Source organism: Dreissena polymorpha, chromosome 1, assembly GCF_020536995.1.
Source record: "Dreissena polymorpha isolate Duluth1 chromosome 1, UMN_Dpol_1.0, whole genome shotgun sequence".
NCBI lineage: Eukaryota > Metazoa > Mollusca > Bivalvia > Myida > Dreissenidae > Dreissena > Dreissena polymorpha.
In genome coordinates, this window is record NC_068355.1 from 105,836,105 (window position 1) to 105,857,274 (window position 21,170).

Below are 21,170 nucleotides of genomic sequence, written 5' to 3' on the forward strand. Positions count from 1 at the left end.
CTGTTTTTGCCTTATCTTCTTCTGCCATTTCGACCTGCCAATATCCGGATCGTAAATCAAGCTTAGAAAAATATCTAGAACCTACAAGTAGATCAACTGTATCATCGAAACGAGGAAGCATGTGGGCATCTTTCCGTGTCCTGGAATTTAACATCCTGAAATCCAGAAAAAAAGCGAAGGGAATTATCTTTCTTTCGTACCAACACACAATTTGATGAATAAGGAGAGTTGCTTTCACGGATGGCTCCACATTCAAGCATCTCCTTAATATTTTGACGCACTTCCTCATACATGCCAGGAGGAAACCTGCGGTATGGCTGCTTGAAAGGGACATGGTTGTCAAGAGTTATATGATGTTTAACCAAATTACAGTGGCCAATATCAGAAGGGCCTGTTGAAAAAACATGTGTCCAATTTCCAAGCACTTGCCGAGCTCTAAGGATCTGTTCAGGTGTCAAATTAGAATCATCAATTTTGATACTCAATTCATCCAGAGTTTTAGGAACCTGTGGAGTCTGATTTACTGAAGGAGAAAAACGAGAAGAAGTAATGTCATCAACCACAGTGACTTCATTAACAACACAAATAGGAGTCTTTGGCTTAATGAAAACTGATTTTGCGGTCATATTTACACACTCTAACGGGAATTTTGGCACACTTGCCATGTTGTGGAAGTTTTACCACATGAGGTCTGACAATCAATGGACTATCATCTGAAAGATTTTCGGTGACAACTTTCTGAATGGTGTGACTAATCCCTCTCACTATTCCACTAAATGAGATAGACTCATAAGGTTTCACTTCAACGGTGTGTTAATCGGTGGAAAAAACAGTTGCTGGTTTACAAACCAAAGTGTCAAAGGCCATCTGCCAAGCATCAGGTAGTTTTAGTTCAGCTGAGACTGACTTACATCGACGGATGATATTAGTGTCCAAAATAACAGGACAAAATGAACTAGACTGGGTGTCTGGAACAACTAAAACAGGCAAAGCTAAATCAAAATTCAACAGGGGAATAGAAATGGAGGTTTCAATAAAACCAAGTATTTTTAACTGGTTTCCATTTGCAACAGAAACATTCAAATCAATACCCAAGTTGGATATATCACAGAGAGAAGGTTTATTTGGAACAGACTGGTAAAATGAATTTGATACAGTAGAAACCATGGAACCAGTATCAAGTAAAGCAACAGCAGGAACTGAATGAAAAACAATATTGGTTTGATTAGAATCCCCGACCAAACGATCTGCAACAGAAGAACTTATTTGAGAAACATATGAAACATTGGAATGGCCTTGATATTCACCTACCTCTGGGCGGCCGCTAACAGAGGTGGTTAAACTTTTGGGTACCTGATTCCTCCCCTACCTCGGTAGCCAATTCCTCGCCCGCGAACACTGTTGGGTTGTTGATTATTCTGCTGCGAGGTAGGAAATGGAGGGTTCACAGATTGCTGGACCTGAGGCCGCTGTGAAAAAGAAGGTTGTATAGACATAGAATCCAGTCTCTTCATAATATCATCAAACCGCTGGTCCACATTGGATTGAATCCCTGAAACCAGAGAATTGAATTTTAACTCTAAATCTTTGAGTTGTTTTTGCATATCCGGAGGTTGAATTTGAACATTTGAATGGGCCCTAGTTTTTGGAGGGTTGGACAACTTTAGTTCTCTTTCAACCTGCCGGATATCCTTAAGAAGCTGGTCATATTGTTGGGAAGAATCGAGCTTATGCCGAGTGCTGCTCTTTAATGCCTCTGAGTGAAGGCCTGACCACAAGCGCTCGCACATAAGCTCATTCTTTGCTGAGCGAGGAAGGTGACCACCTTCGAACGCCTGCTCCAGAATGGCCTCCAACCTACATCCAAATGAAGTAACTGTTTCTTCAAGCTTTTGGGAGGCATTGAAACATTCCTTCATGGTGATACCCTTACGGGCTGACTCAGCAAAATTAACATCTAATTTTTGAAAAATCAGATCAACAGAGGCTGAGTCACCCAAAGAAACAACAAGTTTTCGGGCCGTTCCCCTCAAAGAATTTCTGATGGCCTGAAGAACTTGTGACGAAGTGTAAGTACTATCTTGCATCAGACACCTCACTTGTGACGCCATTCGTAGAACGTTATCTCATTCCTAGGAACCGGATCTTCCCCTGAAAATAAGGGTATTTTAGGAATGTGGCAACTTGACAAGAGAACAGGTTGGTTTCCAGAAGGGGAGGAAGGGGGTGGATTGGTGTAGAGACAAATGGCAAAAATTTTGGTTTTGTTCCTACTTGCTTTGCAGCATAAGGGGTCCCCTTTGGATGAAATTCGTATTTATTGGATAGTATTTCCAACATTTCTATCTCAGTTGGCCTTCCCCCCACCTTGCTGTGCTTCCATATCCACTATGGTATGATTCATATTAAAAAAACAACACAAAAAACAATAGACAGAAATGAACAAAATACTTTAGCTACAAGGGCAATGTACAAATTTATATAAAAGCAAATCAAATTTTAAATCCCAAATAATGAACTTTGTGGCACTCAGGTCCTCAACTGCGACCTAAATTAATAATAGCTGAAAAGAATGACTATTACATTTTGGCCCAGCAACTCTCGAGCTGTAAATAAAATGAAATAGTTATACAATACAAATATCAAATTAAAATACCTGAACTTTCCCTTAGATAAGTGAGAATGTCATAAAATTTTCCCTTGAAAACAAAATAACTATACGCTATTAACAAAATCTTATGTGACACTGTATATTTAAAAAAAACAGTTTGGGAGACACTCTTTCTAAATGTTAAATAAAATGTGAACAATTTAATTTCACTTTTTTACCAGAAACAGTTGAATGTCCTTATATTTACAAATGCGAACTGGTTTATAATACAAAAATCTATAAACAAATACGGGACTTTCAGAATATAGCAACACAATAATTCACAAAACAACACAGCTACGAAACTTAATCACTGAACAATGAAAATGGACAACACAACACTGAACTATGACAAACCACAACACTCTCACACGGTGCCAAATAATGGAAAATATTTTAAACACAACAAATGGTTCAAAACAATACAATTCCTCGTTTGAGAATTTAAGAATTTTATACTAAACCGGCTTGCAAATATCCGTTAAGATTGCTGTTGTAAAGTTTTCAGAAGCTGATATTCTAATTTGAAGGTAACTGAAGAATTTCAATAATATTTACAAGAAAAACACACATTAATACAGGAAAGGAATTTTTAAAATGTCTTTCTACAACACGATATATGTTGAATACCTCTAAAACAATGCAGTTGACGCAGTTTTAAAATCACAAATCACTCGAAAGAATTTCTAACCTTGCAATGACAAATATTTCCGGGTCGCGAAATTATGTGACAACTCGAGAGTTCAAGTTAAAAAAATCAATAAAATTACGATATAGGTATAACAATAAAATAAAAAAACAGTTTTAAACACAATTTTGGATTGAAACTTACAATTGATACCCCCAATTACAGCGATCTGAGATACAGAAATTGCTTTCGTTAGGTTTGTTTGTATGTGTCACCGGAAAGGAACTTTTTACGTATCAATGCGCATAAAGTTAGCGTAAACCGTCAACAATAAAATAGTGCAAGAAACAAAGTAAAAAAAGAGAACGATAATTGTAGCAACTTACGTTTCCATCCACAAATCCACAAATCACATAAAATAATTTACACAAAAAGAATTTTTAGCACAATGTCACAATACAATCCTCTTCGTCAGGAAACTGACAAGGTCACAGTTCACTTCGTCGCGTGAGGTACACGAAACACACGTAAACAACATGGGTTACAATGTTCGTGTCTTCTCGCGAAGAAAATAAAGAAATAATAACATTTTAAAGTTAGCAAGTTCGTTGAAGAACTTCAATCACAATTGACGAATGTTCTGGCTTCAATCACAATTGACGAATGTTCTGGTCTTCTCACAAAGAAAAACGAAGAATAAAAAACACAATGCACTTTAGAGTTAATAAGTTCGTTGAAGAACTTTCAACAGAGGACAAAAAAATCTTATCCACTCGGTCTCGGAGGCACTACACGAAACAGTCCATGGCGCCGGCAAGGGGTCCTCAACCTCTGTGGGCTTCCGGGGGGGTCCTTAACCGACACTGCTCCGTCAGTGGTCCGCACGTGGTCCGCACGTGGTGGTGGAAATATCTTCAACCTGGTTTCTAGTCGTTTTGCGTCGGGGAGCCAAATGTAGTGGGGTAGGGGTTCAAATAACTAGAAACGCCGCCCAAGGTTCGATATTTATGTGACTGTCCGAATGTTTATCGGAATTCTCGTATATATGTATTTATACATATAATAGAACAAAGAAACCTAAAAAAAACACAAAATCACACAATTAACACATTTCACAACCTTCCAAACATAAATACATTATTTCAAAATAATATTGAATTCATTTTCATTGCAGATAAGTAAATAAATGCAAATACAAATAACTTCAAACTCACCAGGTTGGTAGAATATAATCAAATTTGCAATACAAGTTTGTCTTGCGACAGCTAGATAGCAAAAGAAAGCATGGTCGGTAATTTTCTCTGAATTTCACAAAGGGTTTTGGAACTGACCAATAAGAATCGTGTTTCTTTGAATTCTCTCATTCTCACTGGACAAAACATATATGACATCACGGTACATGGTTGGACGCACACAGGTCAAGGGACTGAATCTCACAAGAGAAGCAAATGGACACCTACAAGACAAGGGGCATAAACACTAGTACAGACACATATACACATGCAGTAACACAGAGTGACCTATCCTACAAATAGTTACATCGCCGAATGTTTAAAAGAGTGAAAAGTTGAAATTAGATGCGGCGTTGCGCGGGACAATTGGATATTTATACACGTTCAGCCTCGGTCTGGAGTTCTGAGAGTCACGTGACTTTGCGCTCTTATCAATTTTGGCCTATTGTGAAAAGGGTCTATTATTTGATTCTCTAATATCTCTAATCGATTAGTGGGTGATCTGATACCCCATGTCGCTTTTATTGCAATTAAGCGTGGTTAACAGAGTGAATGACCAGATTAAATGTTGTGATTTGTTGGTACCGTGTATTAGAGAACAGTATACATGCGGATTATCGGACATCCAAGTGACTTCCACCATTTGTAAAATGGATGTACAACTGCTGATTTTGGGCGTTATTTACTCCTGGATGTCCATTAACGGAAGCGCTGTTTTAAGGCTGTCTGGTCAGAAAAGAGCTGTCACGGAGTACGTGACAGAAAGGATCCGAATGTCGTAGCCCCATATTTGCCCCCAACAACCAAGTCAAGTCAAGTCAAGTAATATTTATTTATAAAGTCGGGTATATAAACATATAAACACAAGCTCTGAAGAGCTTTTAAAACCGACTTATAAACTCAACATTTACATGATAACACAATAGCACATATACTATACAACTACCTAACGTAAGACATATTATTAAAAAAGTTAAAACTGTTCAACATGACAAAATGAGCAATACATGGCAGCACAACATTGGATAACGAAATCGATTATTTATCAAACCAGTCAGTCAATTCATTATTTAGATAATTAGACAAACAAAACAATCAACTGAGCAAACTGCTAAAATTGAACCTACTCAAGCATAGATATCTGTAGATACATATTTTGAAACAGCATAGTTATTTTATAGCATTAAAATATAATAAAATAATCTGACTAGAATCATTAATCATGAATATTTACATAGGTTTAGTACAATAATGTTTAATATAACAAATTTCAGTGTGTATTCTATAATATGAATATAAAGCATTTGGACACATAGTATTTTATCATCCTCTGGAGAATAGTGCTGCAAACAGGCACACATAAGTCGCTTATTTAGGGGAGTAACTGGCCACTAATAATAAACAAAGAGTTTTATATACAGAAATGTTCGTCTGGGTCTGTAGATTATGGTATGAGATTTTATTTGTTCGAAAAGTGCTGGAGGGCTTCAAAATCCAAGATTGCGTCCAAGATGGCCGCCAAAAGTGTCCTACTCACTGTATACATTACAACTTTTATTTAATGTGGGGAAAATTGCTATCCTCCTTCTAAATCAACATTAAATGAAAGGGGTGTGTATCTTAAATGCTTTATTTACCTATTACCACGTAATGGAATGCATTTTTATGCATATTTTACTGAAAATCAGCAAAAAATGCTCCAATTTTGGGGGCAAAGTCTAATATCTTTATGTATAACTATCAAGTATTTGATTAAAATGTACTTAAAATCAGGTAAATTTAATAAGTGTATTTATATCCTTTAAAACAAATGTAAAAAAACACTTTATGGTAAAGAATACGATCCAGATATCATTAAATAATATTTTAATTGATGAAGTAATTTGTAACTGTACTTTCATTTGATACATTGTGTTAATTCATAGCTTAAAACTTAAATTATGATTTTATACCAGTAATATGTTATCCATTTAAATGAAATTATATACCATTTTTATGAACTGAGTCAACTGTAAACTCTGAAAGCTATGACAACTATAATAATATGAAGAATTATTTGATTTTAGATACTAAACATTTGTTGAGTTACTCCCCTTCGATATAAATTTATCATACACATAAAAGTTAGCAGACACCAATGTCAAACTTGTTTTGTCATTTTCACAGTTTTCATTTCCATGTACATCTAATATGGTAAGTATTTAACATGTTTATTCATTGTTCGTTTCATAACTACATGCTATGTTTATAGATTTTAATTGATAAAACATTTTCTCAAACATCATCACAAGGAAATTTGTCTGCAATGTCATTGATGTTATTCATCACATATATTTACTAAAATCCGTTTGAATACATGCAAAAGTAGTGTGCGTGGATATTTGAAACCCTTACATGAAACCTATACTGTCTTTTGTATTTAATAAGAGGTGCTAATATTTGTTTTTCCAAAACTTGAGTAGTACTCGGATAGGTACTAGTAAGCGGTATTTTTTTTCTGTTGATGAATTATTGTGTATGCCTAATATATGTTAATTTCTGCCTATTTTATACACTATTGTTTGGAATATATTAAAAGGTTAGACAATAGAACTTCATCAGCCAAGGGAATGCCACAGTCTTCGGGGAAGAAAACATGGCTACATCTGGAGAGAACTTAAAGATCTTAAAGATGACTGCAAAGTAAGAAAGTATGTATTGTTAATTGTAATTCTGTTGATCCATTATTACAGTCATTTATTAAAGAGGTTTGTGTATCCTAAATAGTTAGATATAAATGTACTTACAATGAGAACACAGGCAAGTTATAATTATTATTAAATCAAAGATGATTTTTGTTTGCTTCAAAAAAAATGAAGCAGAGGAGTGTACTGAAGACATATATGACAACCATGTGGTGATCCTGGTCTGGTATGACAATGATAATGATATTCATAAATATCATTGATCATTGAGAGTAGAGGATTTCTGTAAAGGATTTCATATGTATTTCTGTTTTCAGGCCCAGATGGTCCTATGATGACTCAACAATGGATGACAAGGAAAACACAAGAACGCCTTTTTAAGACGAGGTCCACTTTTGAGAGCTTTGACTGGAAATCGTAGTGCTTCATTTGTGGCGAAAAGTGCAGCCGTCATAGAGACAATACATCAAGAGTTTTTAGCAGAAGTTGGTCCCTAGGGCCAAACAAAAAAATTGTGTGTTTCGGGAAACGGCTGAAAAAAAATAGGAGGGTAGGTATTTTTTTCTGGTCTTTGCGATGGCTCACATGCTTTTGCAATGGGAATATCCGTAAAAAACATCGTACCGAAGTATGCACGTCCTAGAAATTGGACCATATTCCGTTTCTTGTTGAATTCTCAAATGCGCATAATTTAATTTGTAATCCGAAACACTTATCCCTATTTAATTTTTACTCGACATTCTTCAAACAAACTGTAAATGTACAGTGTGTTTTAATCTTTTCTCTCGAGAAACGCGCGCGCAAATTATTCCCTACATGAACAACGTCACGTCAAACGCATGGAAAGCGTGCGTGCATTAAATTTCCGTTTAATGTTCCGTGGTAAATTTTAACAGAATGATATAGCGAATGATTTGGAATTTGACATTTCCTCAAAATTAATTGCAAATCAAACATACTGTATATTTATCGTTACGGACGTTTACATAAGTCACTATTGAAACAGTTATTGTACTGTATACTGATGCAACAGAAAATCCAGACGAAACTGGATTAAGTGTTGGGTGTCAAAACGAATCCCGGAATAAACCCCCTTCGGAAGAAACACCCTTCCTTTAAAACAGCATAGCGGAAGAAACCCCCTTTCACATTTTGCATAAACGGAAGAAACACCCTTCCATAGCGGAACAAACCCCCTTCCAGTTTTCAGACAGGCGGAATAAACCCCCTTCATAACTGTTATTCAAACTGTTCGAAAAACATTAACACGTAATTCGATTCACAATTTTCCTGTTTGAAGCAATAATAAACATTTTGTATATTACATGCTCACATTAGTATCACTACATTATATATATATATATATATATATATATATATATATATATATATATATATATATATATATATATATATATATATATATATATATATATATATATAATAAAAGTTAAAACACGTGTCTGGGATTTTAAATATATATTGATTTAGCCAACGCGTTTCGCATAGCTCATCAGGGCATAATACAATATATTACAACGTCAAAAATCTATATATATATATATATATTAGAGACAAAATATTAACTGTGCAGTGACAATCTTGTGTCAAGCTCGTATGTACCAATAGGGGTCGTCGTATACCGGGTTTCATGTTTTAGTTGTTAACGTATATCAGGCCTTTTTTATGTACAGAAAAGCATTTAGAAAAACAAAATTATGAAAAAAATAGAGGTTGATGTATAACAACAAAAACACAAATAACACTATAAAAAGTCTTATAAGCAGTACGTTGACCATATCTTGTGTCATTTTCATAGATCTATATGTGGGCTTTTAATTGCAAATTATATATATAAAAAAAAAATATTGACCTAATTATACACCGAAGTTTGACAGCGAGTTATGTAGGAGACACGCTGTTGGGCGGTCGGTCGATTGGTTGGTCGGTTGATTGGTTGTTTGTTTGTCCGAATCAAATGTTTAAAGTTTGTTGAGCGACTCCATTTGTCAAGCTATTGAATTTTAACTTGGAATATGTAATCCCCTTTAAAGTGAAGATGTGCAAGACACTTTTTCATGAGCAGTGATCCAAGCGTTTTTGAGTTATTTAGCCTTGATAGTAAACCACACGTTCTTGAGTTATTTAGCCTTGATAGTAAACCTATTTTGGCAAACGTATACAATTTTCTCCGTTTGTGAAGTGATCTTTGTCCATATTTCTCAAGCGATAGAATTGAAACTTGAAATATGGCAATAACATGAAGTGTATGATGTTCAATACACAATTTTGTTTGCTGTTTCAAAGTGGTGAGAGGGTATGTTAAGTCATGTTTGTGACAAAGCTGTAGTTTATGTACGTAAAATGCATCACGTATAACGATCATGAAGTTTAAACTTAATTAGTTTTAACCCAATTCCAAATAATGGAACAATTGTTAAGAGTTTAATGGGCAGATATATTGACTTTAATTTAACATAAATGAAATAATGCATATTGCCACTTTTAACCTGAACGTGTTTTTAAATAAACCTTGTAAAATTCTACTTGCAAATTATCTGATAACCTGTGTACATATTTTATTATGCTTGCAAAAACTGTGCATATTTGTTTTAAATGAGACACTCCATACATATATATCAGCGCATGTAATTTAATCATGAATAAGGCACAATTCTAATATTGGGAGATTAATCTCCAAGTATAAACCAGCTTGACATTGATGTCAATAGATGCTACAAAGTGGTTCATTTCTGCAAGATTCTACACATCCATGTTTTCAACAAGATATTGTTCCAAAACAGTCGATACTTACAGATAATTCTTACTCACTTTTAGATCAAAAACGTCGGTGGATACCGTAATCATTACAAGTAAACAAAGATGAGAAGCTATTTATCATACGTGATATGGAGAGCCCTCAGTTAATCTGCACTAATCGGAGCAAATTATCAGCTACATTTGTTCGAGTGGACAGAAACCAACGCGTTTATCTTGTAATCTAAAAGTGCTCAGTTTAAAAATTATTATAGGGCGGTTAACAGCATTGCTTGTAAAACTTGGTTGACAAATTAAATTGTTGCAAAATTTTGCCCAGATCTTCGACTTCAATCTGAAAAAGCCATATATACATGAACATAATAATCTGCATTTCTGTCGTGTGTGTTTATTTCCCCATAGTAATACTGTATTCGAATAGTAAAGCTTAATGCGAGTGAACTCGTTTATATTCGAGGGTGAAGAAAGCTTACATAAGTTTATAGCCCTCTACTGCTTGATAACCCAAGCTAAAATAAGTCGTAGCTTGCTGATTCCAGCCGAATGGATTAAAGGTAGATCCAAAAGTGTGCTTCTGCTCGTTGGCGCTGTTCGGCAAATGTTGCTGTAATTTTACCCGACTTATATTTTAAGTTGTGCCCAAATACACCCTTGCTTGAAATTAATTCCTGAGTCAGACACAAAAATGTGATAAAAGCCATAAAACTTATCCTCGGCTGTAAAACAATTTGGCCGCCTGTGAGAAGTTTGTTTGAAAAGTTCTCCAAAAACAAGGATATTATCATTAAGTGTGGGAAGTCTTAACTCTGCACAAATGTAGAGACAATTATCCCCATCAAGTGATTTCTATTGATAGCATGTTCTGATTTCTTCGCCAAGCTGTTTGTTTTCACGGCTGATGTGTGCACAATGATTTTATCTTATCTAAGTACACATTGCTCACGAAGACCTTTTGTGACAATGTTGTGTGCGTCGTCTGTTCGTTATCATGTACCATATTAACACTTCAGAACACACATGGATTGCTCAATTTCACGAAACTTTTTCAGCACATTTGTCGCAATGATATTTCGGACAACGTCACTAGGTCAGATTTAAAAAAAGGGCTTGTGAAAACTCTAGAAGAAACATGTGTTACACAATCTTCATGAAGCGTACCAGAACATGTGTTTTTATGATATATCAGCAGAGTGTTTGGAAACGATTTTTGTTCGTTAAAAACATGGCTGTCTGCGGGAGAGGGGTAGCAGCTGTTATAACATGGGTATAGTCAAACCTTGTGACACTCTAGAAGTCTGATGTTTTGCACAATCATTATGAGACTTGCATAGAACCTTTTTTTCAAATGATATATCATCATAGTTTGAAAATGGCCCTTGTCCTTTTAAAAACATGGCCGCCGTTGGGTAGGGCAGTTTTCTTATGTGGCTATAGTGAAACAAGGAGGTGAGGCAGTTGTTCGAGGCTATAGTGATATATTGTCGACGCGCTAGAAGACAATCATCATTAATTTCAATCAGAACATTTTTTAATGATATCTCGGCTGAGTTTGTAAATGATTCCGGTCTGGTTTTTCTTCTTTTGGCCAAATTATGGCCAGAGGTATCCTTTATTCATCAGCATGAAAAGCCTGACCTAGTTTGTTTGTCTAGTTTGACTATTAATGATGCTGTCAGAAAGTCAAAGGAGTTGGAACAGGTCATTGAAGATGACAATTTTTGATCATACGATGAACTACCAGAGTCAGAGGACGACACAGATGAAGCTGTAGTTCATAAGGCGATGGGTATTTTGAGAAGACGAATTATAGAGAATAATCCTAAATTTGATGACTTCTTTTACGCTTTAGAAGAAATCAAATTGTCAGATCAATAGCAGTTTGTGGAGCCTCTTCTTTAGTGTTGGTTACATGACAAAAAATGCTACAAGGAAGCTTCTGAGAGGACCATTACAAGATGTCTAGCTGTTGCTTGTGACCTAACTACACTTGTCACGTAAAACCCATCCCCTAAACACCTGGGCTTAGGGGTACACCTCAACAACGAGTTTGGCAGCCGCCATCTGATTGAAGATAGGTACTCTCTTGTTTATTCCATCTCATATCCAGATCTTCGGTTATTCTTGACATCAGCAGATCAACAGAACATTGCATCACACAAAATAACAGACTCTGGTGGTATTGTACCAGACAATATACTACCTAGAGACCAAAGGGGGAAGCTTGTAGTTGCAGTTGCTGATAACTGGAATCTGAATGAGCGAACAATTGATGGTAAAAGGACGACTAATGCGATGACAAGCATGTTGGTCAGCAGTGCGCCAGCCGAGTCAACGAGGATCCCACGACTTCCAAAAGCAACAAGTAGGACGTTTGACAGTCAGTCACTTCCTGGTTTACAGGAGTTGTTTTTCAGTGTTTGTGTTTATGTTGGTTTGTATTGTGCTGTATTGTGCTGTTTTGTACTGTTTGGGCAATCGGTCACTTGCCTTAAATAAAGGACCAACTAATTGTTTTTAATGAAAATTCAATACTGCTCCAGCAGCTGGAGTTTCACTTCTTTATATTGTAACTGGAAAACATAATTTGTTATTTGCATCATTTGTTTTAGTAAATACAATGTTAAACCTCATAATTTACAACATTTGTAAATAACGTTTATGAGTCTGTATCAATATAAAGAAGTGAAACTAATACCTGGTTAGATTTGATTGTTGAATAAATATGATACATGGAACACTGCATAGCTGTTCTTTACATTTGCCTTGATAAGTCTTAAAGTATTTATTAAAGATTAAAAGCAAACTTATTAAACTTGATCGTTATAATGCCAAATGACTTGCCACGAACCAGGAAAATGGCCACATAGCGTATGTAGTCTTGGTTACCAACACAATTTTAGGCATTTACTTTTGTTTAAAATGAAGCTTGTCAACGTGGCTATATAATAAAGAGGTTAGTTATCACAGCAAATGTAAAGCATTTGAATTAAAAAAGAAAATGATATGTCAATACTCAAATTTTCGTATATTTTTCCATTTTGACCATGAAATGACCTTGACCTTGACCTTTGGTGACCTTGATGATCTGTTTGGTAGAAGCCCTATATCAATGTATTACTTCTATCAGATATTAAAGTCAGTACATATAGGTGTTCAATAGACGTACCGGTATTCTATTTTCACCTTTATTAGTAATTGAATTATAAAACGGCGGCCATCTTGGACGCCATCTTGGATTTCTAAGCCCTCCAGCACTTTCCAGAAAAACGACATCTTGTTCTGAAATCTACAGACCCTGACGAACATTTTTGTATATTAAACCCTCTGTTTATGAGTTGTGGCCAGTTAGATGTTATAAAGCTTAACAAATTTGCAGCAATAGACGGAGGAGGCTAAAGTATAACAAGTTACATACATGCATATCACGTTATAACATAAGTTTGAAAGAACTTGGTAAAAAATAAATTAAAATTAATAAAACAAAATATAGAACTAAACTGAAAACTTAAAACTTGTGGGGTATCTGCTGATCTTGACCATGAAGGCCTAAAAGGTGGTTAAATAAGATGCTTAGGATTGAAATAACCACTAAGTGTGATCAATAAAGAGATTTTAAAACATTCATCCCCCCAAAACGGATTTGGAGAAGACTGATCAGCAGCTACCTCACAGGAAACTCAAATATATGGTACTACAGCAAAGGATTGAGCAGAAACATTCTCTACATACATAGTGCCAGACATGCATAATAGTCCCGCAGGAGAAAACTAAGTAGAGGGAAACTAGACTCATAGATACAAGCAAGCAAAAAGTAGCAAAACTAAAGGCACAACATATTGAAACAAGCACGAAAAATAGTAGCAGACTAAAGGCAAAACTTATAGATACAAACAAGCAAATGATAGCAAACTAAAAGCAAAACATATAGATACTGCTAGCAAATAATAGTAGAAAACTAAGGCAAAACTCAAGGGAATGATGATGATTATAAAGACCTCCTGACCATGGTGTCCCTGTCCAACGCTACATTCTAGTGCCGTTAAAGCTATGTGACTGAATTTCACACACATGTCTAACTTAATTTTACGTTTAAGTCTCAAAAGAATATTAAATATGATGGGGCTATCAATATGGGTAATACAAACATTAATTACTAATATACTGCGCGGACAAAAATAGTACTGCATTTAACGAGGATTTTAATAGACCATTATATGCTATGTAAAGTGCGCAAAATAATGTTTAAGTACTAACCCGCCGTAATTTCCACCGCCGTTACCACCTTGATTATCAAAATCGGCCATGTTACCTTAGGTTACCTTAGGTGGTTTACCACCGCAGGTCTTTTGGACCTCTGTAGTGGCCTCTTCTTCGTCATCGCTATTTAATAGTCTCAGTGTTTTGCCTCCGGTTATTTCATTATAGTCACAGTTATGATCGTACACCATTGGGTGGTTTATCCAATATTTATCTAGGCGTCTTTTAAAAGTATCCGTGTTCTTGGATGTGACGACAGCACTTGGTAAATTATTCCATATGTTTACAATGCGATTGGAGAAAAAGTTCTTGCGAATGTCGCGTGCACACCTTTGTTTTAAAAGTTTTAATGGATGACCTCTATTTGTATTTGTGTTCAAAGTAAAAATTCCAACTGTTGTTCTTTTGTCATAGATATTGTTCAAGATCTTGTATGTTTCAATCATATCCCCTCGTAGTCTGCGAAATTTCAAAGTGGGTAGTTTAATCAATTTAAGTCTTTCCTCGTATGATTTATCCTTAAGTTTGTGTAACATTTTGGTTGCTCTACGTTGGACGTTTTCAATGCTATCAATGTCTTTAATTTTTGATGGACTCCATACACTGCTGGCATATTCCAGATGTGGTCTTACAATGGACTTGAATAATAATCTGAAGCTTCTAAAATCTAGAAATTTAAATGAACGTCTTATTAATCCCATCATTTTGTTGGCTTTATTTACTTGGTTTTGTATATGTTCATCAAATTTTAATTTTGAGTTTATTGTTACACCAACATCTTTTTCATTTTCAACTCTTTCTAGAGAAACGAGGCCTCCTTCATACTTGGGCATAGTATATGATCTTATTTCTGGGGGTTTTGTTGAAATTTGTAGTATTTTGCACTTGTCTGGGTGAAACTTTAACAGCCATTTGTTGCTCCATTCAAAAAGTTTATTCAAATCATCTTGGAGAATTAACTGATCATTTTTAGTCGAAATCTCACGGTATATTTTTGTATCGTCCGCAAACATAAGAACACTAGAGTTCACACATTTTGGTAAGTCATTTATGAACACCACAAATAGGATCGGTCCTAGTACGGAACCCTGAGGAATGCCGCTGGTGACAACGTGCCATTGTGAGTAGCTCCCATAGACTTGTACCCTTTGTTTACGATCGGTTAAGAAGTTCTGTACCCATTTACATGTTTGTTTGCTGATGCCATATTTTTCCAATTTGTATATTAATCTTTTGTGTGGGACCTTATCGAATGCTTTCATGAAATCTGTGTAAATTGTATCAATTTCGCCTCCTTGATCTAGTATACTAGTCCAGTGGTCCATAACCCTGAGTAACTGTAGGTTGGTTGATCGGGCTCCAATAAATCCAAACTGCTTATCACTGAATAAATCATTAGAGTTCATATGATCAACTATCCGTTTACGAATTAATTTTTCCATCAGTTTGCAGATTACGCTAGTGAGACTGACTGGTCACATGTTAGTTCAACTTGGCCAGAACTGGTAAATTGGAGGTTAGGTTGGTGATTACGCTGATATAACAGTTGTCTGGAGTTCCTTCCCCTTTCACTACGTAACAGTAAAAGAAGCAGGGTACCAGAATAATATAACAGTTAAACGTCTAACAGTTGCTGATCTACAAAACCAGTCTGACATGCGCAGTGTCTTGCACATGGCGAACACAACATTTGCAGACAAACACGATGTCTTCTCTACAAAAGTTGCCTGGACAAGACTTGCTTAGTTGTTTTACAAAATTAAGCGAAGGAAACGAAACTGAAAGAATTCAAGCAACTAAATTAATCCTTAAGCGTCTATCGCAAAATTCCTCTTCAGAGCAACAGGCAAATGCATGTCATTGTTTATATTGTTGGGTGTTGAGTATGATTCGGACAGATACTATTTTTTGGACGTTTAGGCTCACTCTTGACCAAGACTTGCTTGAGCCAACCTGGTGATCGAACGATATATTATCATAATGTGACCTTCGGTTGTCAACAAAATTTATCATAACATATACATGTCTAAGTACAAAATATTTATAACTGTAAACACGAAAGCACCATTTCCATATTTATAGTCTAGTTCTTTTTGAATGCTCTTAGCTTTTGTAAGTACATACGTACAGCTCGGAGGGTAAATAGCTGGGAGTTGGATTATTGCAACTAAGTTATTATCCCCATCACTACAGGCATATCACATGGTGAAGATTAAAACAAATTTGATGAATGGCATGTCCATTGAGTGATAATTTCATTCACCACAAGGTTGTCATTATTAACCGATTGCCTATCCAATTCATCGGTTAAAATCGCCAGAAAATCGGTTGTTTTTCCGGAATCTTTAAAATTGCAATCAAAAGTTTTGATCATGCAAACCGACAATAATTGACGAGGAATAACCTTAGTATAGTAGAGCGACGCCCGGTCATTCAGTCAGTCCATTAACTCCGCCTAAGAGCTACTGTTTTCAATAAATTTCTCAGTGAGTGGCCAATATTGATTTTTTCAGTTGTCAATGAAATTCTTCTTGGTAAGCACGTCAACCAATCAGCGCTCAGGCAGCCAAATACACGCCGAATCCACATGAAATTGTATCAAATAGCTGTACATTTCACAGATTATTACTGACCGTATCTCAACGAATGTTGCACTGTAGAGTGTAATTAACTAGTTTTTTTAGTTAGAGAAAATGTTTCCACATATTAAAAAATGCTCTTCGATTTTCTACCAGAATAAAAGGTATTAACGACCTCTGCGCTACGAAGTTGTTATTCAGCATCTTAATATTAAAGTCCACGCTTTCTCCAAGGAAGAATAACGTGATGTTATACATGAAGTCTAACTTTGGCATGATTTTCATCTGTACATGAAAAACACGAAAAATGTGTCTGTTGCTAGAATTTTTTATATTTTCCATGAATAATGAAATCTGAAAATGATTTCAGATAACGCATTAATTATACGCATTTGAAAATACTTTAATTAAATAATGCATTTTGTTATACAAATGGTCATAACACATAATGTAATAAGTAGGTAAATAATGAGTTTTGAGATTGCCAAACTATGCATACATATAGGTCTACATGCATGAATGACTGACAAGTTATATCACGATCCGGAATGAAAAGTACTCGGTAAAATTTAAAGAAAGGCGCGTTTTCATTCTCAGAAATTCACTTTCACTTTCGCAAACTTTTCTGAAAGGAGGTACCGTACATGTAAAAGTTTAGATTCAGTGGTCGACTTGTCGTAATTACTAAATATAAACGGTTCTCAATGCTCTGAAATCGCGTCACGTGATTCAAGCATGTTCAATGGGAATTCCCCAACCCCACAATTCAATTTGTATATGCACTTGCGATAAATGGCGGTCGACATTCATCGTAAAAATTTGACGTAATTTGGTTTTGAAAAAAAGAAATCGTAATAATACTGGATTATCGGGTAATGGATAGAATTGGAACATGCAAAGATCTATCAATATAATATGTTTTTACATTGTACAGTATACTAAAAATGTGAAAATCTTAAAATGTTCTATTCTTTTTAGACCTCATTTTAACTTTTTATGCTCTGAGAATACCAGTATTTTGTCCCTAAAATGTCTAGAATTCCTTTTCGGTCAGGGGGCTTCGCCCTCCTGACCTCCCTATCAGGGCCTTGCCCTGGACCTACAAGGGGGCCTAGGCTGCCCCCTTGACCCCCGGCTGTATCGGTTACTTTTCCAAAATAATCCTTTGTTTACAATCATAATGACAACCCTGCACCACATACATAAATTATTTATCTTGCTATTTACATGACACAACATCATACCATTTTAAATGTTACTTCTCTTCATTTTAAAACTTGTAACAGCAGTATTAGCTTGTTTCCTTACGGAGTCTTTTTATATGCCCGTTTTAAAAAAACGGGACGTATTATAGTTTAACCTTGGCGGCGGGCGGCGTCCACAGCAGTTTCTGCTCTCTAATTCTAATAGTTTTCATCCGATCTTCACCAAACTTGGTCAGAAGCTGTATCTGGACAATATCTAGGTCATGTTCGAATATGGGTCATGCCGGGTCAAAAACTAGGTCACGGGGTCACTTAGTGCATTTCAAGCATTTAGCATGGTGTCCGCTCTGTAGTAGAAGTAGTTTTCATCCCATAATCACCATAATTGGTCTGAAGTTTTATCTAGACAATATCTAGGTAAAGTTCGAATATGGGTCATACCGGGTCAAAAACTAGGTTACAGGGTCAATTTCAAGCATTTAGCATGGTGTCTGCTCTCTAATTGAAGTAGTTTTCATCCAATCTTCATCAAATTTGGTCAGAAGTTGTGTCTAGACAATATCTAGGTCAAGTTTAAATATGGGTCATGCCGGGTCAAAAACTAGACCACGAGGTCACTTAGTGCATTTCAAGCATTTAGTATGGTGTCCGCTCTGTAATTGAAGTAGTTTTCATCTGATCTTCACCAAATTTGGTCAGAAGTTGTGTCTAGATGATATGTAGGTCAAGTTCAAATATGAGTCATGGTAAAGTTATCAATTTGTCCGAAACCCTCAAACGGGCGTATCTTGTGACAGTTTTGTTTAACTCTTTGGCACTCTTGTTTAAGACATTGCAATAAACAGTAAATGTCTGCATTATGCAACTTAATGCAAATGTCACAGTACATGCATTTTGCTTCATTGTCAAAGCCAATCGTATTGTGTTGACTTTTCATAACCAATGAAATGCTGTAGTGTTTTGAGATTTTAACTTTTTGTTTGTTTTGTCATTTTGGTCCAGTCACCAATTAAAGCATAAAGGAGCCATTTTAGCAACCAACATGTGGGTCACTGCCTTTTTCATAGTAAACGAGATGTATTTTTTCTACCTATGTCTTGCAAATTTAAACTGAATTACTATTATGCGCTTTTCATATATTCATTTGATTAAATTACGCCCCTTTCCAGGGCTTTTTTCCTTCTTTGAGACTGGCCGTGGCCGGACATTTTGACACGGACAATTCACAAATGTAAAACGGCAGCGATTTTTTTTTTACAAAAAAACAGACATTTTGTGCTCAAAACTGTCAACAACGGACATTTTACAATTAAAATAAGTTTCGTTACACCGTTTTTCATTTCGATTTTGCAATTTTTGTTTACTAATCGTTTAAATGGCGTTGTTGTTTCAATCGATTACAAATGTGAATCGATTAAAATGTTACGACCGGTGCATATTTGTTAACGCGCGGCCGATCAACCTCACCATTATCCAAACAAAATGGCATCGCGCAACTCGCGGTACTATGAAAAACAGATAAAAAAACACACCAAATAATCCAGATTTATTTAAATTCGGGATAACCATAAAAAAGCCAAATACTTCAACTGAAGGGTAAGTGTTTTACAATGCACTATTAAAACAGACATGGATTAAACTATGAGGAAAGTAATTTGATTTTTTTGTATGCATATGAAAGCATATGATTTATGTATTGATAACTCGGAGTGCGAGACTTGTTATTCTATATCTTATCTGTTTGCAATTATTGTAAATATTGGTTCAAATAAAGATCCATTCACATGAACATGTTCAACAGTTTCATCATTATAATGTTCTGGGAACTATTTCTTAAATCAAAAGTAGGTCTTTCACTCCATGTACTATATTTCGGACATGTTAAAATCGGACATCGAAAGATGGTGATATTTATGTGTTGATTTGTTGTTGATAGTTTTGTTGATAGTTTGTAAAAATATGTTTTGTGTTATTTCAGACAACAAGAATGAATGGTGGCAAGTATCCTGGGTCTTTATGTCAAGAAATAGATGTTAAAATTATTCATTTCATTGAACTTGGAAATCAACCACCACAGCTAACAGAAAACCTTTTAACAATAGGCATTGTTTTAAAATTTGTGAACTTTTATAATTAGCAGAAGTTGTTTTATAACATATACACATGACTAAATGTAACTGTTTACCAATTTGAAATGAGATGCTTTATTTTCTCAAACTCTGATGTTTGATTTTTTTCCTTTCATATGGTGTACATTAGTGTGATTCTAGGTTTTTTATAAATAATTCTGAAACATTCATGCAGCATACTGTTACATTATTGTTAACATTGTTACATTATGTTGTTTATCTGGTTAATCAAGTGGAAAAATGTTATTTATATAAAAATAAAGCTTATTAAGACATATGAAGGTACTTATTGTTATTTATGTTTTAGCATACTTCAAGTAATAAAAATACAGTCAATGCCATTAATCGTAAATGTAGTAAAGTTCCTTAAATTATTGTTCTGATTAATAAAGTCGGAATAACCGGCGGTTTTCACACCGCGATAAAGTGGCGACAACTTTTTTTGGGCCAGTGAAACCCCTGAATATAGTATCCATACAAGGAAAATATTATTTTATTACATTATTTAAGGAAATTTGCATAATATTTAAGTGTTTAACATGCTTTTACTACACTTATGCATCGATTTTTAAATTTCACAATTTGTACAAGTTCGCGACTCGTTTTTCACAATTTTCAGAAGTTCACGACACATTTTTTTCACAATTTTGAAAAGTTCGCGACTCATTTTTTCACAAAGTGAGGAGGGCCAGGGCCGCTTCACAAAATCAGAAAAAAAAGCTCTACTTTCAGTTAGCTTAGGGTTTGTACCTAAAAAAGTTATTGATGAATTATCACCCTTTACTCAAAAATAAACAGACAAGTAAACATGAATTAGCTTTGAAATATTTTATTGTCATGCTTCATTTCATTGTTTTACTTATTCTGAATCCAGTTTTTTTCCTGAAATTACAGCCTCTTTCAGTCTGTTTCCCAATAGCAAAAAGTAAAATAAAGGCTGTTTCCCAAGAGCAAAAGGTAACATTTTCCCCCAAAATCTGACAAAAAATTTCCCCCCAAAATATGCATAACTTTTCCGATGAACTTAA

At 35.2% G+C, this 21,170-nt stretch overlaps 2 protein-coding genes across 29 annotated transcripts in view; one reads left to right on the forward strand and one right to left on the reverse strand.

Moving 5' to 3' along the window:
- Positions 1-21,170, reverse strand: part of LOC127865197 (eukaryotic translation initiation factor 4H-like) — a 394,459-nt gene that overhangs the window by 320,787 nt on the left and 52,502 nt on the right. The gene's annotated exons all lie outside the window — the stretch shown is intronic.
- LOC127865166 (myb-binding protein 1A-like) overlaps positions 1-21,170 on the forward strand; it is a 277,075-nt gene that overhangs the window by 83,236 nt on the left and 172,669 nt on the right. For 5 of the 21 annotated variants that reach the window (XM_052405092.1, XM_052405097.1, XM_052405095.1 and 2 more), the window contains exon 1: positions 15,866-16,081. The exons of 11 other annotated variants lie outside the window; for them this stretch is intronic. In XM_052405092.1, the coding sequence (XP_052261052.1) occupies positions 15,935-16,081 (147 nt within the window). In that variant the 5' untranslated portion in view covers positions 15,866-15,934. Of the gene's footprint in view, positions 1-15,864; positions 16,082-21,170 lie in introns of those variants that run through there. 5 more of the 21 variants (XM_052405098.1, XM_052405099.1, XM_052405101.1 and 2 more) reach the window with 3 other exon arrangements.